Raw genomic sequence first — 18,853 nt, 5'->3', positions numbered from 1 at the left:
TTATATACAGGAGCGAGTGGTCCAGATTGAAACCAATCCGACGGCTACCAAAATCCCACTACGCTAATATTAATATACAGCATCGTAGCTGTACACTTGGCCCTCACAGTTTCTAATTTATAAACACAAGATTAATTTTATTACATAAATTAACCAGAACATATTTTGTTCCTTTTTCTATTTCCTTTTTCTATTTCCTTTTTCAAATTTCCAGGTGAAGTTTCCAATGATCAAAGACTTAAATGAGGTCGGGTCCTCCACACTCCACTGAGGGGGAGACAAGATCCTGAAAGCTTGTTAGAAAAGTTTCTCTTAAAATAATACACTTTGCAATAAAATTTGGAATGCTGGACATTCATGTCAACTCTTCCTCCAGAGACCATTGTCTCTGTGGCCTAGCGCTAAAAGCTGTCGCAGCAAGTTCTCTTTCATTTTCTCTATCGAAGTTCCTAGTTCATGAGGGAAAGATTCCTACCTTGTTCCCAGCTACTTGTTGGTTTTGCACCACCTTGGCCATACCACACTTGGTACCATTTCTTCCAGTGCTTCTCCCACACTTGAGATACATCTCAAAGATCCGAGGATAGCATCAATTTGCTGAATGCCCAATGCTCATGCCGCTCGAGTATACTTGCCAACGCTCCAAGCTTTGGATGGTGACCAAAGGATTGTTACCTTCAAATCCGACGGTGATGCGGCACTCCAGTCGTAGAGAACTGCTGCCATTGCTTCCTGTCAACAATATCTAGTTTCAAGAACAGCTGCAATCGAGAGAGGAATTCATTTCCCTATGACCCTTCTTCCATCTCGCAGCCGAGTGCGTGGGTCATCCATCCCATGCAGTTGGGCATAGAAAATTGTGAGATCATAATTTTGACCCTCTGGCCAAGCAAATATCTCAAAAGCTTTACCCGACAGTAAAAAATACAAACAAAGAAGCAACTGAGGAACTAATGGTTATCTTCCTCTTCTTCTAGCTTAACTAACACTTATCTTCTTCTTCTCAGTGAACTAACGGTTATGTTCCTCTTCTTCTAACTGCGATCTGACATTTCCAATCCATCATACCTTCCATCCATTTTACTTTCAATAGACCTTAATGCTTCGAAGATACAGTTCCAACACGTAGCCTTTTCACTGCTTGTAGTATGACAAAGGATGTTAGTGTAGCTGCTGGAGTTAGAGATTGAGACTTACCCTCACTAGAACCAGACAATCATGCAACACTTTTTTGAGAACCAGATGATCCTGTAAGAATGTATTGTGGTAAGAATTCCTTGAATCTATGAACGAGCTTACCTCTGGTGCTTGCTGAACTCCCTTGTTTTGTAATTGACTTGGAAGCGATGAGTGGCGAGCGTATAGACTCCTCGGTTTTGAACCTATACATTGATCCTGAGCTACAACAAAGTAAAGGAAAAGGATAACACACCATTACTAGCACATCCACAGTTTTGATAGATTTCAATTCACGTGAGTCGATGTTTTGGCTGCTGGTGATGCTCCTGTAAGAATGTTGAAGTTCTGAAATCTACAGTGAACAAGCTTACCTCTGATGCTGCTTGAACTCTTGGAAGCAATGAGTGGCACCACCTCGGTTGTGTTCCTGTACATTGGTTTTGAGCTAAAGCAAACCATAGCAAAAGGATTGAAAACCTTTTCTTGTTCTTTGACGCTCTGGACCTTTTCTGCAGAAGAATCCCTGGCCGAAGCAGCTTCCTCCTAGAAGACGAGTAAAAAACTAGAGCAGACAGAGCTAAAGATGAGAGGATTACCTGTTTGTCAAACAATGCAATCTTAATGTTCAGTGCGTTTCTTTGCACTCCTCGCCTTGCATACTGGAAGGAAAAGTTAGACTTTGCACTTGCAAGTGCCTTCTTGAACTCCATTCCACCAAAGTCGATGTTTCTGCTGCCGTCAATGACACACAAATCCCCTCCACATTCCGGATTCTCAACACAAGCTTGAGCAAAGGCGTCGAGACCCAAAGAAAGAGCTTCTCCCACACTTGCTGCTTCCCCATGGTTCTGTCCTCGAACCGGCTGTGCAAGAATCATTCGTGCTTGTCGTGCTCCGGAACCAATGACCAACACTGATTGCTCCTTCGTAAGCGCTGTTGTCTTAAATCCGTTGCCTTCATCCTTGATCATCACCAGTGTGTTCTCATCGTAGACAAAGAAAGATGCACTGAAGTTGCCATCTGTGCTTGAGAATAGGTTTGCTTTCTTCATCATGAACTTGACGGCATTATGATGTGTCAACTCCTTCTTGCTCAGCTTCACTTGTAAAAGCTTGATGAGTTGACAACACGCAGCTACTTCCCCAGCAAAGCCAACTCGAAGTCTTGGCTCACTTCTTACTTCGACAATCTTCTGCACGTTCCTTCTCATCTCAACAACACTCCCATCACCTTCAGTTGCAGTTGTCAAGGAATCAAAGAGAACCAAGAATCCTTGCTTGCAAAGTAGTGCTAGCCCAATAGTTCCTACACAAGAAACAAATAATAGAACCAGAAAATCTTGCTTTCTGAGGGGAGTAAAATGAATGCTCACCATGCTCTATGAGCTGACTTTGCTGGCTTGGAATAGAGATGGATATGATCTTGTGCCCCAGAACACATCTCTCCACCTCCTCAAGGAGGGGCTTGAATCCTGCACGATAAAAAAAACACACGTTATAAGACCTACATTATAGCGAGTTTCAGAATCTATGCACTCGCCTTTGTGGGGGCAGCAGCCAATTGGATGTATGCTCACAAGACTTGAGAGTTCCATTGACAAACTCACTTCACCAACACAGCTCCCGATCTCAAAGCAAGCAATCTCGTCGGCTCGAGTTTTACCCTTATGAGTGGCACTGGCAACAGAGGGAAACGATTCAAACGCAAGTCAAAGAAAAGTCACACTACCACTTACCTCACAAGACGAAAGGCTGGTAAAACCATTACAGTCGAGCCAATGATGAGCAAAGCATCTGACTCTTGAACTATGCTTGTAGCAGCTCGAGTTCCATCTAAGGGAACATTACCTCCGAGTATACGACCACTGATGTTGTAAAATTTCTGGAACAAAGAATAAAAAAACTTAGAACCTCGTTCTGTGTTGAACCTAAGCTTATGGAAAGCAACAAACCTGTGACTGCCATTTGAAGCTGAGGAGCAGCAGGAACTGAGCGCCATCCAAGGGAATGTCATCTCCACGAGCATTGATGTTGGAGAATTCCTGGAAGAAAAAATAAAAATGACTTAGAACCTATAAAGCAGCAAACCTGAGATTGCCATTTGAAGCAGGGGAGCAGCAGGGACTGAGCTCCATCCAAGGGAACGTTATCTCCACAAGCACTGATGTTGTATAATTCCTGGAACAAAGAACCAAAAAAGACTTAGAACCTCGTCCTGTGATAAAGCTAAAGCAACAAACCTGCAATTGAAATTTGAAGCTGGGGAGCAACAACACCTGGAACTGAGCGGGGATTCCTTCCCTCGGCCTGACGAGAGGATTAATCAGATAGTCCTCACTTCCCATGAAAGGCAGGCTCTGCCCCTGCATGACAAAGCACCAGAGATCTGCTGTTAGGGGATTTCCTTCACTAGCATTGACAGTATTACCTTGAGCACGATAGGGACATCAGGCGCATCACAGAAGCAAGCAAGCGCCCAGCCGTCTTGCACCATCCCGCCAAAAAGATTTAAACACTGCCACGTATGACATCCACGTGGCATAGTCACGGTCCACGTGGCTATGTCATATGATAGAAAGGAAAATAAGAACCGAAGATCTCACTCCCGGAAAGAATTCCGGGGAATGCAAGAATGGCACACTGGACACCTCAATATTCTCTGCAAATTCGCAAGCGTAGCGATTGTGAATGTAGCTCGTGGTCTAAAATGCAAGCGATCGAGCCCAATAAAGATCCATACCTCATGAATGTAGCTCATGATCTAAAGCGCGACCAATCGAGCCGATGAAGATCACATAGCTCATGCATTCCCTTGCCCGAGCTCCCTGCGCTAAAACCCCTAAATTCTCTTTGAAGATTTTAAAAGAGAAAGAAGACAACCATGTGATTCGAACCGTGGACGTCTCATCCAATGAAACAAACTCATGAGTGGCCTCTTTCTTCCTCTTCCTTGTTTTCTCAAGCTTGAAACTCCCCTCCTCCCCTCCTCACCTTGCTTTCCTTCCTCCTCTCCCTGCTCGTTGTTATCCTGTTCCTTCCTTGCCTTCTCTTTCTTTGTGACTCTCTCCTTCCTTTGCTGCTGCCGAGCTGCTGAGCTTGGAAGATCTCGGCTTCTTCTTGTCCAACTTCTTCACGGATGGCTCCCGTTTCTGAGCTCCATTTGCTTCATTACATGTACATCGTTGTCAAGCTCTCAAATTGCATCAACTGCATGACAAGTATCAGATCATCAAGATCGCTGCGACGAGACTGCAGATTCACCCATAGCAAACATACAAATCCTGGACATCATGTTTACCTGCTTGATGAAAGTTCTCTCCACAGCAATTGTATCAACGTTTACGTAGTTCCTTTAGCAGGAATGAAATTTTTGCTCTCGGTCTATTTGACACTTGCCTTCGTCACAGACAGATTGACATGATTCATAAAAATACAATTCTTGTGTCATAGAGGAACGCAAAAACTACAGCCTTTACTGATTCTTCTCTCCACGAGACAAACCAAGGATCGCGCTCGAAAAAAATAGTAGAACGAAACAAGACCTGTCAAAACAAACGAACCTCAAAGGTTCAAATGTTACGTAAACAGTATACCTTCGGATGCTGCTTGATGTTCGTCCTAAAGCAGCCACTGCAAATCAATATAACAATCCAAAACAGTATCATAACTTGATTACCAATAGATTTCTCTCCAGGATCAACGAAGGGTACTATTGCATCACATTTTTGAGATGAGTTCCAAGGAGGACAAACTCACATGGTCGTTGTTTCATTTCAAATACGATTGAAAACGGATTGTTGAGCAATCTCCATAAAGATGGCCAATGTTTTCCACAGCCTACTTGCATTTCTCCCAGTTCTATCTGGCAAAAGCTGTACCAGCACTCCATAGCATCCTATCACTTTTACACGGTAAGGACACGGAAAGAAGCATGAATGTTATACTGTTAGCTGTTTGTAATGAAGTTGAACCGTGTGCAACCACTTGAAAACAATTCCTGAGTGTCGAATGCCAGAGGATACACAGTTGGACGTTCCTGTTCCTGAGATCTGATGTAGAACCACTTTTGAGAGGTGGCATCAGCTGTAAAGAGCTTGTTACACCCCACCTTTGATTCACACAAGAAGTCTTGGCTTGAAAATCTATTGTGTCCATTGAGTCGAAGAAAAGGCTTTCTTTACCAGGGAATGCTCCATCCGTCCGTGTCACCGAGTTGCCGCATGGTCGTGGAACTTGATCGAACGTTATCTAGCATCTTCTCTTTGTAAATAAGCCCCAAGACTCCATTTCATTCTGGAATTCTCAAGGACCCGGGAATACCCTCGCATAGCGCGATGCCCGCACCATTGCACGGAACAAAAATACGGTGTGCTCATGATTCTGGAGCGCTTGTATTTTTCAATAGCCTTTCGCCCAAATGCTTTAGGGTAGGCTTTAGGTTTTGTCAAGATGGAAGAAGCTATCCGGAGCATGCTGATGCGGTTGAAACATCCCGGGTATGTGGTGGATTTCTCTGTCGAGGAGACGCCCATCGTCGATCCTGTGACTGAGAGGGATTACTTCCCTGTGAAGATTGATATAGAAGATGTTCAGGGCTGGGTTGTCAAAGGAGGGCAATACTTCCCTCCTGATGAAAAAGGTATGCGGGCTCTGGCTCTCTTTCTGTGGGATGATGAGGAGCATGTATATGTGAGGTATTTGGTCCAGAAGGTAGGTTTTCAACTGTTTTTCTTTCATCTTCTTTTCTTGAGGTTGGAAATTTGTAGGTATCTCCAGAAGGAAAAGTATTGGAATCGGTGGACCAAACTAGTGGCACAACTGACTATGATTGGCGAAACTATTCTTGCTTATGGCAGGAGAGTCAAGATGCAATTTTTGCAGAGCTTATGGAATTGAGTGCAAAAGGGTATAGAGTTATGGCATAAGGTTTTTATGAATTCGTGGTACGGTTAGGGTTAAGCGATAATAATAATATCAATAAATATAAAATTATAGAAATTGATTTTTTCAGCCTAGCCTTTCTCTCAAATACCCTTTTGCCAGTCAATTGCTTTACTGAGGGCAATACTTCCTTCCCGATATAAAGACATGAAACATTGTTATGGGGCTGAACCTTGGGATAAAGATTACACACCCCTTCTGCGAGACATGTATGCTAGGGAAACATCCTCATCAGCAAAATTTTGCTTCATCAATGTGTCAAAACAAATATCCACTAGAACTTGTTCACTCAGATTTGTGTGGGCCTATGAATGTTCCCAATCACTTTGGTGTGAAATATTTCATGATGCTAGTTGATGATTTCAATCGTAAAACATGCATATTCTTCTTGCGAGGAAAGCACGAGGCTAAGAGACCTTCAAACACTACAAAGTTTTCATTGAAACAAATCTTAGAGCAGAAAATTAGCGCATTGCGAATTAATGGTGGAAAGGAGTATTTTAACCATTCTCTTCAAGACTTTTGTCATGTGAACACTAAATCACTGCACAATACACCCCACAACAAAATGGTATCACTGAGAGGAAGAATCAAACACAATGCAGCATGCATCCTTCTTTTTTATGCTAAATTAGGCTAGGCATTCTGGCAAAAGGCATTTGCTATGGTGATGCATGTGCAAAATTGTTTAGCCACCACTGCACTAAAAGGTGGCCAAACTCTGGAGGAAGTGTGGTCTGGAAAGAAGTTTGATATTTCACATCTTTGCATGTTAATTGCACCACATATGCCCATGTTCTAGATTAGTTACACAAGAAGCTTGATCCAAAAATTAAAGAGGTGTGACAATCAAAGCAGCATATTAATGACGTGGAATCCAGTCTTCCATGGTCACAACAAACACATTCTTGGGCAGTTCCATTACGTGTGAGAATAAGTCAAAGCACGAGTAATGTACATCGATTATGTTCCTATGGGAGAGAGATTGGCCAACATCCTCACCAAGCCATTAGGACCTTACAAATTTGTTCATTCTGCACTAGGCTTAGGTTGGGTGACACTTGGATTACGAGGGAGCGTTGAGGTAAGCCAATAGAAAGCATCACATGAGTGGGGAGAAATCTAGACATTTCCTCCTCTCCCTCCTCGCAGCCTTGCTTGTTGTTACTTTCTTAAGTACCACTCGCCCAATTGTGTTATCTTCACATCCTATTCCTGTGTGCTTACCTTCGCTTGTGACTCTTGCTCCCCTTGCTACTGCTGCCGCCATGCTAGATCTCGGCTTCTTCTTGTCTAACTTCTTCATGGATGGCTCACGTTTCTGAGCTCCATTTGCTTCATTACACTTGGAAGAAAACAGCAAAGAAGAAGCATCCAAAGAATTTAGCACTCACCTGCATGCGAGCTTGTCTTTCCAGTTTGAGAGCAAAACATAGCGTTAAATCGTTGAGCAATCTCAGCGGCACTAGATCGGGCCCCCATAAAGATAGCCAACGTTTTCCACAGTCTGACAATTCTATCTAAAGCTATACTAGCACTTGTTCGCTAACGGAAAGAAGCATGAATGTCATACGTTTATAGACGTTGAGGGTCTCCGAGCCGGAGGATGTACGTTCCTCTTCCTGTTCCTGAGATCTGATCTAAAACAAGACCGCATCAGTTGTGGTGGTCGTGGAACTTGATCGAACCAACATCATCATCCAAGACTCACCAATCAAGGCCCAAGGAATACCCTCGACACCATTTGCTTGTTTTAATTCTTAAACCATGTGAGAAGAGTGGACTATTCGGAGCATGCTGATGCGATTGAAACATGTGGTGAGGAGACGCCCAGGTGAAGAGTGAAATAGAGGATGTTCAAGGCTGGGTTGCTAAAGGAGGGCCTCACGATATAAAGGGTATGAGGGTCTTTCTGTGTATGAGGTTTTTAATTGTCTTCTTTTCTTAAGGTTGGAACTTTGTAGGTATCTCCAGAAGGAAAACTACTAAACCAAAGTGACACAACTGACTATGATTAGCGAGATTATTCTTGCTTATGGAAGGGGAGTCAAGCTGCAATGCATGTACGTATTATGGAACTGAGTGCAAAAGGTACTTACTTAAGAACCTTTTTAGGATTTCCTAATAAAAATAATATCATATTGTGAGTGCATGGACCTCACAATATAAATTTGATTTTATTATTTGGTTAAAATCATAAAAATGGTTAGAAAGATAAAAGAAAAAAGGTAAAAAATTATTAAAATCGAGTTAAATTCAAAAGGAAGTTAGATCAATCCATCCTTCTAGAAACGAATGTGTCAGTTCCTGTGACAAAATCCAGGCTGTTTTTGATCAATCCTTACAGACAATCTACGCCTCTCTCGTGTACAAGTTGGAGAGCATGATATAGGGGCCGGATCTCTGGCCATCCAGTTCCAATGCCTGCCCTGCCGCTCGCATCCCCCTCTCCACATCTGGCGAGACCTTACACGCACCCAAGAGCGTCCCCCACGCCACATCGCAGGGCGGGAATGGCATTGCCGCGATCAAATCCTCCGCCTTGCCCAGCTCCCCGGCACGCCCCAGGAGATCGATCATCCGGCAGTAGTGAGATCCAATTGGGCTCAGCCCGTGATCCACGATCGATCCAAACTCACGGATCCCTCGCCCAATGTTGCCCGAGTGGCAGCACGCCGTGAGGATGGCCGTGAAGGACTCCCCATCCAGCGCGTAGCCCTCGAGCGCCATCGCGCGCGAGAGATGGATCGCGTCGGCGGCGTGGCCATCGCGCGCCAGTGCCGCGATCAGGGCGTTCCAGGCGTCGTGCTGGGAGGAGCCGCCACTCTCGAAGACCTCGCGCGCCTGGGGAATATACCCGTTCTGGGCATATGCCGAGATCATGGCGCCGAAAGATGCCGCGTTGCGCTCCGGCATGGACTCGAATATCCGCCGGGCCTCTTCCGTACGGCCCTTCGAGGCGTAGCCCGTGATCATCGCGTTCCATGATACGTTGTCTCGTACGGGCATGAGATCAAACAACGCTCGCGCTACCTCCAGATGCCCGTTCTGGGCATTTGCCACTAGCATCGTCGTCCAGGACGCGAGGTTGTGGTAGCGGATCTCGCGAAAGCACTGGTTTGATTCAGAAAGATTCCCCTTCATCGCGCTCACCGCGATCATGGTGATGCACGAGAAGGCGTCGCGCTGCGGCATTCTGTGGAAAAATTCCCGCGCGTCGTTCAGATTGCCGGTCTTGGCGTAGAGCAGGACCATCGCCGTCCACGCCAGGATCCCGAGCCCTGGCATCGATCGAAACAAAGCGAGCGCTCGATCGATGTTGCCGGATTGAGCGTGCGCCTGGAGGAGGATGTTGTAAGAAACTGGATTCGTCTCGGGGATTTGGCGAAAGAGCTCCTCGGCATCGTCCAGGCGTCCATTTTGCGCGGTGGCCGTGAGGATCGAGTTCCAGGAGATCACGTCCCGGTGGGGAATCTTATGGAATGCCTCGATCGCGTCTTGCAGATAGCCGCATTGGCCATACACCGAGATCAAATTGTTCCATGGCTCCACAGCTCTTCTCGGCATTCCATCGAACAAGGCCTTGGATTGTTCCCACTGGCCGTGGTGAGCATAAGCGCCCATCATGGCCGTCCACGTGGTGGAATCCCGAGCGTCGGACTGCTCAAACAGCGCCTTGGCGTCGTCAAACTGCCCTGCCTCGGCATATGCCGCAACCATGACGTGCCACGGCCGTGCGTCTAACTGCGGCATCTCGTGAAACAGAACCGCGGCTTCCCGCAGTAATCTACACTGCGCGTACGCCGAAATCATGGTTGTCCACGTCACCGCGTTGCGTTCGTCTAGGCAGTCAAACAGCGCCCTTGACTCGTCCAGATGCCCGTTACGGGCATACCCGGCTATCATCGCGTTCCACGTCACGACGGTGTGCTGCGGCATCCTGTGGAACATTTCAACCGCGAGGTCGACGTGGCCGTGCTCCGTGCATGCCGTCAGCATGGTGTTCCACGTCACCACATCCTTGGGGACGACGTGGAACTGCGCGGCGGCGTCGTCAAAGAGGCCCCGTGCCACGTAGCCGTCCAGCATGACGTTGCACGTGACCACGTTCCACTGTGGCATCCTGCTGAGCCACGCGAGCGAATCTTCCGGCCTGTGGAGGTTGGAATATGCCGAGACCATGGCCGTCCACGCGACCACGTTCCTCTCGGGCATTTCGTCAAACACGGCTTTGGCGCTGTCGATCTGGCCGTTGGTAACGTGGGCTTGGAAAATGACCGTCCAGGATACCACAGTGCATTCCGGAATTAAAGAGAACATTCTCTTGGCATCTTCGAAATGCCCTGACTGGGCATATAGCGAGATCATGGTCGTCCAAGACACGACATTCCGCTCCGGCATTTGATCGAACGTTTCCTTCGCGCCCTGGACATTCCCTCTTTGTGTGTAAGCCACCATCATCACCGTCCACGACACAACATTCCATTCCGGAATCCTCGAGAACCCGGCATTACACTCGGCAAGATGCCCGTTCTGGGCATATGCCGCGAGGACGATGTTCCATGAGAAGAGATTCCGCCGCTCCATCGCGTGAAACACACGATCGGCGTCGCCGACGCTACCGCATCGCCCATACATATGAATAACCTGATTTCCCAGGAAAACGCTGCCGCGCCACTCGGTGGCGAGAATTCGAGCGTGGATTTGGCGGGCATGGGAGAGATCTCTGGCATCGTTGCACTGGCGTGCCAGATCCGCCTCGCTGTGAGCCCTATCGACGTGAAGAACATGAGCGCTCGCAAAAGCCCTCAACGCGTGGAGTGGGCCTTGCTTGGAACAAAGAAGCGACAGGCTGCTCGACATCTGGCCATTGATTCCCGTCTAGAAGAAATCCTGGCCGTCGAATTTCGCGGTGTGGCACTTCCGGTCTGGAAGAAATCGTGGTCGTCGGATTCGCGGTGTGACACTTGGCCTTACGGCGACATCCGACGGCCCACGTAAGCAGCCCTATTGGATTATCCAACGGTTCCAAGGAGGATATCCTCCGGACATATGTGACCTTTTTAGACCTAACGGAGGAGAAGCGACGCAACGTTTGTTCTGTGACTAGGGAAGGCGGTGGAATTTCTCGGGGGAGTCATCGCATTTTCCGTGCGAAATCCTCACGGCGAGCTGGATCTGCTTCTAGGGTTCTGCAATCTCTCCAGGTAAGGCTACGCTGCTGGAACCGCTCCCTCTCGATCGAATGCGCGCTTTACAGCTCCATGTCCGAGGGATGATCGAAGCTCTGGAGCGCGATGGCTACGGCGACGCTTGCGACGGCGGCTGGAGCAGCTGCCCTGTATTACTACTCGAGATGGGGGATTCCATGGGGAAGGCGCGGTGTGGATGAATTTGGCGAGCTGGATGAGGGCGGGGAATCCAGTAGGAGCTCCAGCTCCAGCTCCTTGAGGATGCCTCGGCTCGTCCGAGCTCCATCGACATGGCTGGAAGCTCTTGCCACGATTATGGAGACTTTGCGGTTTACTTACTCGGAGACTCTTGGGAAATGGCCGATTGGGGATTTGGCGTTTGGAATCAATTACCTTCTCCGGCGTCAAGTAAGTGGAAGTGTGGAAGTAGTGCTTTTCTTGTTAAATCAGCTACTCTTCTTTCGTCTTCGCAGGGACATCTCCACGTAGCTAGTGTTTTCGCTGGCGATGGTTGCCAGCTTACAGGCTTGGAGGTTGTGAATACGTTGAAGGAGCTCTTGCGATTGCTTCTTATATGTCTACATTTTTCGAAGAAGCCGTTCCCTTTGTTCCTGGAAGAAACTGGCTTCTCTAAGGATCAAGTGATTCTTCAAGAACCGAAGGCTGCGGTATGTTGGTTCTTTCTTTTCGGGACTAGTCGATTAAGTGAGCTATTTCTTTTCTTTCGTGCAGCTGTTGAAGCCCGCCTTTTGTGTGTTGAGGGATGACAAGACCGAATCCATACTTCTTGTCATCCGTGGAACTCATAGCATCAAGGACACGTTAACGGCTGTCACGGGAGCGGTTGTCCCCTTCCATCTCACGGTTCTGCATAACGGAGGCGTGGAAAGTTTGGTTTTGGGATATGCTCATTGCGGCATGGTTGCTGCTGCAAGGTGGATTGCTCAGCTAGCTACTCCGCATTTGCTTGAAGCTTTAAATAAGTCTCCCGGCTATCGAATAAAGGTAAGAGGCGTGATTGGAACTCCCATTTTGACGCTTACGTTTGATCCAGATAGTTGGTCATTCACTTGGCGGCGGCACGGCTGCTTTGCTGACGTATATTCTTCGAGAGAAGAAGGAATTCAGTTCAGCGAATTGTGTATCCTTCGCTCCTGGTAGATAACTATTTTTTAGAGCCGAGACTTTGCTAACATTCTACTATTATCAGCTGCTTGCATGACGTGGGAGCTTGCGGAGTCTGGATTGCCATTTGTGACGTCTGTCGTAAACGGTTCAGACCTGGTGCCAACGTTTTCTGCTGCATCTGTGGACGATTTACGAGCTGAAGTAAGTAGTTTGCTGCTCATACTTCTCCCTTTCGCTGTGAAATTCATTTTTCTGAAATAGGTGACATCTTCTGCTTGGGTCAGTGATTTCAAGGAGCAGATCGAACGAACAAGAATCTTGCGGACAGTGTATCGTTCTGCTACAGCAGTAAGTAGCAGATTGCCATCAATGGCAAGGATGCGAACTGGAGTCGCTAGCGCGGGGGCTATCTGGAAGCCAGTCAGCAGCAGCACCCAGGTATCTACTATCCCGTAACGAACACAATGCTTTCCCCTTTCTCCACTCTCCTGATCCTTCTCCAGCAAAGATTAGGCCTACATCTTTTTCGGAGAAGCTCTTCCGGGTTTCTTCTATCCTTGGACGAACCGTGTTAGGATATACTGGCAAAGCAATCTTTGTCATCTTTCCAACCTGGTACTTCGTTGAGTTCCATTCCCCCCGTCCATCGTCCAGCGTCCTGCACCAATTTCTAACTACGTGTTTTAATGCGTCCAGGTTGTCATGAAACAAGCGCAGAACGTTGCAATGGCAGTTGTTCGGACTCGGCCATCGCTCGGATTGACCGGACTGTCTGGATGGGCGTGCATCGGGCCGCGTAGGCGTGCAAACACAGTAACGAGTACAGTGACGAGTATTAAAGAGAGTGAAGGGGGAATGGAAGAGGCTCCAAAGGCGGATTCTCTTCCGTGCTCGTCCACCTTCACCGAGGTGGAAGAAACAAAGTGGTCTGTGGAAACTCAGGAGGAAACAAAGTGGTCCGTGGAGACTCAGGAGGACACAAAGTGGTCCGTGGAGACTCAGGAGGAAATGGAGATTGAAGCAGAATTTCCCGGTTCCAGCTCCCAGGAGGCAGCGGATCACGTAAGCATTGGCGAGGAGTATCTGTGGCAGGAGCTGGAAGAAGAACTCCAGCGGCAAAAGGAGGAGGATCGCCTGGGGCGGGAAGAAGAAGAGCGAGCAGCTAAGGAGATCACCAAAGAGGAGGAGGACGTGATGGCGTCCGCGACCGAGATGGGAAGGGACATAGTTTTGCCATCGGAAGAACAAGGCTGTGGCCGAGAGCGCAATCGGTTCTATCCCCCAGGTCGAGTGATTCACATGGTTTCGCCGCTGCCAGAGGACTCGGGCAGCGATGGTGGCGAGCAGGAATTCAAGGCGAGGGTGGGACTGTTTGAGACGAACAGGAGGCTATATGGGAAGGTGCGGTTGTCGCGAACCATGGTGAATGATCACTACATGCCAATATACAGGAAGACCATGGAGCAGCTCATACTGGAACTCGAAAGTCAAAAATAAGTACATTCCAATGTTTCCTGTTCCTCCCATTTATATGGGTTTGTATATAAGAGGATTAAAGAAGGAAGTCAAATTAGGGTTAGGCTTTAGCCAGTGGCTTCTAGACCTTAATGCTGCTTGCCCTAAAAGTTTATTCGTCCGATTAGGGCTGACAAATTATAGTCAAGGGTTAAAGTGGCATAAAGTCACTGATGACCATTAACAATCAAAACTGTACAACTAAAAAGAATAGCCCCGGATCACCTCCTCCTCTTGGCCTGAAACAAAAAAAATCACTTGAGCATCTTTGTGACTGACGATCCTGAGCTATCAAAACCAAGTACGAGGCAGGAAGGACTTACACCGATCGTCACTTGGATGCTCTACAGGCTAATCCTGTAAAAGAAGCGTGCTTCCAGTCACACAGGAGCATAGACACAGTGCAAACACAAATGCATAACTTAAGATCTACAAGCAAAAAAGAGAAGGGGACGAAGAACAAAACACCACATACCGATGATGTCTCCGAGGGAGCTTTTCTCTTCTTGGGAGTAGGCGCCGCGACCTCTTCCTTGTCACTACCAGAGCACGATTTTGTCGATGGAGAGGCTCCATTCTACAAAGACGAAGCAAAGTAAACACAAGGAAATAGAAACAAAAGAGCTGACTACCTTTGCAGGCTTCTTCCGAACCTGTCGATCGTTCTCCTCGGTCTCCTGGTTTTCCTTCTCGATCAGCCTGATGAGAGTGTCACACCGCCTTGCAAGCTCTGCTGGCGTGCGTGACTTCACAAACCAGTCGAACCGGAAAAGCGGCGAGCTCCTGAATGCCGCTTTTAGCTCGTCCCAGTTCCCATATCCGAGGCGTTGGATCATACATACCTGCAAAATGCATCATGAAATCGGTGGCGATAGTATACCTTCGTGCTTAACGTACCATAAAACGATCACACTCCTCGTTGTACAGCTTGCCTTTGTTTTGGCCGTACTGGATTTTCAGCTCTTGCCAGGGATTCCGGTATTTGTCTAGTTTCTTCCCGATCGATTTCATAATCTCGTCCCTCCGTGCAAGTCTGGCCTCACCCTTTTCGATTGTTTTGATTATTTTATCATATTCTGAAACAAATAAAGAGATTTTAGCCTCAAGGAATACAAAGCAGAAAAATTACATACCAGTAAGATCCTTGTAGCGCTCACTAAAAGCTTTTGCATACCGCTCAACTTCCTCTTCCGTCTTTCCTTCCATGTCAAGAGCTATTTTTCCAATTTCCGAGCGGCCATGCTTTTCACATGCCTTAATAAAGTTGGTGAAGTCTTTTCGATTCCAAGTTGGAAAGCCCTGTAAAGAAAAGAAATGAGATCTGGCAAAACCTCCCAATATTACCTCTCGCAAAAGTTGCTCTTTTTCCTCTTGCTCTTCTGGCGTAAGTGGTTCGCCTTCTGCTAGCTTTAAGTCAGACACGAAAAGGAAAGTAAAAGAAAACACACCCTCAATATCTCCCGTTTCACCGTCTTGATTCTTGTTCAGATATCTCCGCGTCACCTCTTTTTCAAAAATCTCCGTCAGTCGAGGAACGTTGAAAAATTGGAAGTCATGTCTGAAAATGTTAAAGAAAAAAAGAAAGAACAAAGAAATTGTAGAAGAAAGACAAGGATACAGTGGAGGCATTTTGGGAATTCTGGGCTCCTTGGACTTGCTTGAGGTGCTCGGTCTAAGGGCTTGCTTGAAGTATTCGGATTCTGAATAGCTGTGTAAACAATCTTATCAGTACCTGTCGTCTGGACCTCGATACTTACTTCCGCTTGCGTTCCCGTCTAGGAGGTTCAACCCAATTGTCAGCAGCTATTTTCTTGAAGTCTTTATTCTGAAATCAGAGTGTAAGGATAAGACCGCGTTCGAAATGCAAACTCTACCTTTTCCTTCTCATTATCAAAATCGTAGAGGGTGGTAGCTGTAAAATACAAAACATAGTGTGATGGGATGGATTAATAAGAGTGCACTTACGATCATCCATCTTAAACTGAATCGCATCCTCCGTGAACTTCTTCATCTTTGCATCCAGTTCAGCAGTTGCAGCTTCTCCCTTCGCAATTATACGATCTATATCTTCATCGGTTATGGTACTATCTTTAGAACTGAAAACCATCTCCGCGCCGTATCGAACCATTTGAAGAAGCTCATCCTTGTTAACAGCTGTGCCAAGCAAGTGTCAAAAAGTGGCAACGTTGAAACATTTAACCATACTCTTTTCTTCCGCCAAACGACCTTGTTGTATGACTAACGCATCCAAGGCAAGCTTTTTGTAAGCCCGTTCAATAACTTTTTCCTCGATAGTCAACTGCAAAGCTCCTAGTTGAGAGGCCGAAAGGAAGTTATAATCAACTTATTACCTCTGTGCAAAACCGGAAAACTTGAACCTCCTTTTTTTGACCGATACGATGGGCACGATCTTGAGCCTGCAAATCGGCCTGGGGGTTCCTGCAAAAAATGGCCATATTAACCATCACTCAAAACTCATTGAAGGTCGTACCAATCACTGTCATACAATATAACAATATCCGCTGTTGCCAGATTAATTCCAAGGCCACCGGCTCGCGTTGACAAAAGAAATAAGAATTTCTCGCTTCCCTCCTTATTGAACGATTCTATAGCAGCTTCACGTTCTTCGCCACTTGTTTTTCCATCGATACGACAATATTGATATGTACGATAAATACAATAATCCTCAAGTATATCAAGAAGTCTGGTCATCTGAGAAAACAGAAGTTTATTTAGAGTATAATTCTGTGAAGGTAAATGCCAACCTGTGAGAAGATGAGAACACGAGAATCCCGTTGTTTGAGTTTCGGTAAAAGCTTGTCCAAAAGCACCATCTTGCCTGCCAGAGAAAGCGATAAAAAACGAACGAGTGACCCTTAAAGAAACTAACCTGAGTTTTCAACAAGATGCTCTCCAGAGAGATATGGCGGACCTGGCTCAGCACCTTGAAATAAGTATGGATGGTTACAGCACTTTTTGAGCTGCATCGCAATATTTAGAAGGCGTCTTCTTTCTCCGCCAGTGTTGATAGCATCGAGATCTTTTTGGAGCAACGATCCGTAGTAATGCTTTTGCATTTTTGACATGCCAACCTTGAGAATTGTTTCCTTCTTGGGAGGCAGCCCCTTTTCAACATCTGACTTCAACCTTCGCAAAAGGAAAGGCCGCAACACCTGTAAAATCATTATCAGCATCGACGATAGCGCATAGCGCTCATTCATACCTTGTGAAGCTGCTGCACAACTTCTTGCTGGTCGTTTTCGCCAGATATTTGAAACCATTCGTCGAATGTTTCAGCAGAGCTGAAAATCTCCGGCAGCAGAAAGTTAAGAAGAGCCCATAACTCGTGTAGATTGTTCTGTCAATCAGTTCAGTGAATTAGGTTCAGCTTAAGAAACCTTTTAAAATACCTGCAGCGGTGTTCCTGTTATGAGGAGCCTAAAATTCGTAGAAAAAATGCGCATAGTCTTCGCCAAAATTGATTTCTCGTTCTTGATCCGATGGGCCTCGTCAATAATAATATATCGCCAGCTAAACTTCTTAAGTGCTGCTTTCTCTTTAATTGCCATCTCAAAACTTGTAACGCATACGTCGAACTTCCCAGGTTTAAGTAAATTATCTCGCTGATAAGCCTGGAAGTACCATGATTTAGCAAGCACAAAGATTAACAATTTAACATACCCTTTCCTCCTGGGTACCGTGGAACTTGACTGCTCGGAGAATGGGACAAAACTTCCGAATTTCATTCATCCAGTTACCCAGAGTTGACTTCGGAGCAACCACCATATGCGGACCGGTAATTTTCCGATACTGATGCAAGTAGCCGAGAAGAGAAATTGTTTGTAGCGTTTTCCCAAGGCCCTGTTGAAGAATAAATCAACACCATGAACTTCAAAATGAACAGCTCTACAATGTACCATTTCATCGGCTAGAATTCCATTGATTCCGTTCTCGTAGAGCTTAATGAGCCAGTTCAGACCTGCGAGCTGATAATCCCTCATAACTCCTTTAATACCTGCGCTTCAACAAATGTTAGAAATCATCCAAAGGAATAACCAGCATACAGGATGGTTGCGTGAAGAGTTTTGTTGTCCCAACCCCGCTTTCATCCTGAGCTATATCTTTGTCTTCCTCCTCTTCAGTCAGTTTACGGCGTCCTCCTCCTCCTCTACAAGTAAGGTTAGTCCGAGTAAACACAAGAAGAGTTCCACAGTATCTTCCGCTTCTAGAGCATTCCTATTTGTACCTCTTCTTCTTGGAGGACGTGTCAGCTGGAGCGCCTTGAGCGAAGTGAGAAAATAGTTCTGTCTGCTTTAGCAAGAACTTTAGCCTCCCCTCCGCTTTATGATTCTGATCGGCAGCGCAATCGTCAGGGGGAGAAATTCGTCAATCGACAGCTTGATTTTCAGCTTACCATATCAGCATCGATTTGAGCATTTTGCTGGCTGAGCAATTTGAGCTGATCACTGTTCCTCTTTTTCAAGACTCGCAGCCTCTCCTTTTCTTTATGGGAGATCTCGTCCTGCGGCAAAAAAATCAGCTCTAGACCAAGCGAAGAATTCGTACCTCGTCATCGGAGCTCTCGTCTGCCGAAGAGTGCCGGCTGGATTCCGCCTCTTCCTCTTCCTCCTCCGCGTCGCCGAGATCCTCAATTTCCTCTTCCTCCTCAGCTTCGCTGCTGCCGCTCTCCTGATTCTCGGCCGCCATGGGCTCCTCCTCGTCCTCCTCTACCGAGGGCGACCTCCTTTGCCGCGCCATCAACCCTAGCAGCTCTAAGAAAACCTAACTCACACTCTTCGTTCCTTTAGGCGCAGCTTCCAGGGGAGCATAGGCATCAAGGGCGGCCTCATGCGCATCCGAGCCGTTGCTGCGGCAACGGACGGCCACGATCGCCCCAA

The 18,853-nt window shown here is 46.8% G+C and overlaps 4 protein-coding genes and 2 long non-coding RNA genes across 7 annotated transcripts; 2 read left to right on the top strand and 4 right to left on the bottom strand.

Annotated features, from left to right (window-relative positions):
* Positions 1-1,002: 1,002 nt before the first annotated feature.
* LOC9654302 lies at positions 1,003-1,594 on the bottom strand. The gene is made up of 5 exons (XR_002993973.1): positions 1,551-1,594; positions 1,433-1,505; positions 1,300-1,382; positions 1,198-1,248; positions 1,003-1,137 (listed from the first exon to the last, which is right to left on the bottom strand). It is a non-coding gene; the product is annotated as an uncharacterized LOC9654302 (long non-coding RNA).
* A 1,131-nt stretch (positions 1,595-2,725) lies between these two features.
* On the bottom strand, positions 2,726-3,172 carry LOC112351028. Its single transcript, XR_002993970.1, has 3 exons — positions 3,132-3,172; positions 2,916-3,061; positions 2,726-2,856 (listed from the first exon to the last, which is right to left on the bottom strand). It is a non-coding gene; the product is annotated as an uncharacterized LOC112351028 (long non-coding RNA).
* Positions 3,173-5,612: 2,440 nt separating this feature from the next.
* Positions 5,613-6,177, top strand: LOC9654045. Its single transcript, XM_002983069.2, has 2 exons — positions 5,613-5,889; positions 5,946-6,177. Exons 1-2 carry the CDS (start codon positions 5,629-5,631, stop codon positions 6,102-6,104), a joined length of 420 nt encoding a protein of 139 aa, XP_002983115.1. The 5' UTR covers positions 5,613-5,628; the 3' UTR covers positions 6,105-6,177.
* A 2,068-nt stretch (positions 6,178-8,245) lies between these two features.
* On the bottom strand, positions 8,246-11,006 carry LOC9654301 (pentatricopeptide repeat-containing protein At4g02750). The gene has a single exon (XM_024688135.1). The coding sequence runs from the start codon at positions 10,981-10,983 to the stop codon at positions 8,473-8,475; it is 2,511 nt and encodes an 836-aa protein (XP_024543903.1). The 5' UTR covers positions 10,984-11,006; the 3' UTR covers positions 8,246-8,472.
* A 193-nt stretch (positions 11,007-11,199) lies between these two features.
* On the top strand, positions 11,200-14,019 carry LOC9654044. Its single transcript, XM_024688136.1, has 8 exons — positions 11,200-11,327; positions 11,381-11,720; positions 11,786-11,980; positions 12,045-12,317; positions 12,367-12,469; positions 12,523-12,641; positions 12,702-12,878; positions 13,137-14,019. Exons 2-8 carry the CDS (start codon positions 11,418-11,420, stop codon positions 13,935-13,937), a joined length of 1,971 nt encoding a protein of 656 aa, XP_024543904.1. The 5' UTR covers positions 11,200-11,327; positions 11,381-11,417; the 3' UTR covers positions 13,938-14,019.
* Positions 14,020-14,106: 87 nt separating this feature from the next.
* LOC9654300 (probable chromatin-remodeling complex ATPase chain) lies at positions 14,107-18,823 on the bottom strand. Of its 2 annotated transcripts, XM_024688134.1 has the most exons (24): positions 18,522-18,823; positions 18,370-18,477; positions 18,202-18,305; positions 18,020-18,123; positions 17,873-17,970; positions 17,637-17,816; positions 17,366-17,587; positions 17,179-17,313; positions 16,846-17,128; positions 16,721-16,794; positions 16,447-16,667; positions 16,307-16,394; positions 16,161-16,254; positions 15,921-16,109; positions 15,830-15,867; positions 15,713-15,780; positions 15,574-15,663; positions 15,404-15,513; positions 15,300-15,355; positions 15,089-15,254; positions 14,853-15,031; positions 14,588-14,797; positions 14,431-14,532; positions 14,107-14,194 (listed from the first exon to the last, which is right to left on the bottom strand). In XM_024688134.1, exons 1-24 carry the CDS (start codon positions 18,711-18,713, stop codon positions 14,177-14,179), a joined length of 3,129 nt encoding a protein of 1,042 aa, XP_024543902.1. In that variant the 5' UTR covers positions 18,714-18,823; the 3' UTR covers positions 14,107-14,176. The 2 variants fall into 2 exon arrangements, with proteins under 2 accessions (XP_024543902.1, XP_024543901.1); XM_024688133.1 differs by having other exon boundaries at positions 15,300-15,513.
* Positions 18,824-18,853: the final 30 nt, after the last annotated feature.

Source organism: Selaginella moellendorffii, unplaced genomic scaffold, assembly GCF_000143415.4.
Source record: "Selaginella moellendorffii unplaced genomic scaffold, v1.0 SELMOscaffold_56, whole genome shotgun sequence".
Lineage (NCBI taxonomy): Eukaryota > Viridiplantae > Streptophyta > Lycopodiopsida > Selaginellales > Selaginellaceae > Selaginella > Selaginella moellendorffii.
This window is presented reverse-complemented; position numbering and strand designations above follow the sequence as displayed.

What these genes read in the sequence shown, in the direction of transcription:
- LOC9654300 (XM_024688133.1), bottom strand. Translation starts at nt 18,713, where the DNA reads ATGGCGCGGCAAAGGAGGTCGCCCTCGGTAGAGGAGGACGAGGAGGAG. An exon ending in TCAGTTTAAGATGGATGATC is followed by an intron (nt 15,868 to 15,920) that starts GTAAGTGCACTC and finishes TGTATTTTACAG; the next exon opens with CTACCACCCTCTACGATTTT. An exon ending in GCGCTACAAGGATCTTACTG is followed by an intron (nt 15,032 to 15,088) that starts GTATGTAATTTT and finishes TATTTGTTTCAG; the next exon opens with AATATGATAAAATAATCAAA.
- LOC9654044 (XM_024688136.1), top strand. Translation starts at nt 11,418, where the DNA reads ATGGCTACGGCGACGCTTGCGACGGCGGCTGGAGCAGCTGCCCTGTAT. An exon ending in ATTACCTTCTCCGGCGTCAA is followed by an intron (nt 11,721 to 11,785) that starts GTAAGTGGAAGT and finishes TCGTCTTCGCAG; the next exon opens with GGACATCTCCACGTAGCTAG. An exon ending in TTCAAGAACCGAAGGCTGCG is followed by an intron (nt 11,981 to 12,044) that starts GTATGTTGGTTC and finishes TCTTTCGTGCAG; the next exon opens with CTGTTGAAGCCCGCCTTTTG.
- LOC9654301 (XM_024688135.1), bottom strand. Translation starts at nt 10,983, where the DNA reads ATGTCGAGCAGCCTGTCGCTTCTTTGTTCCAAGCAAGGCCCACTCCAC.
- LOC9654045 (XM_002983069.2), top strand. Translation starts at nt 5,629, where the DNA reads ATGGAAGAAGCTATCCGGAGCATGCTGATGCGGTTGAAACATCCCGGG. An exon ending in TGAGGTATTTGGTCCAGAAG is followed by an intron (nt 5,890 to 5,945) that starts GTAGGTTTTCAA and finishes GGAAATTTGTAG; the next exon opens with GTATCTCCAGAAGGAAAAGT.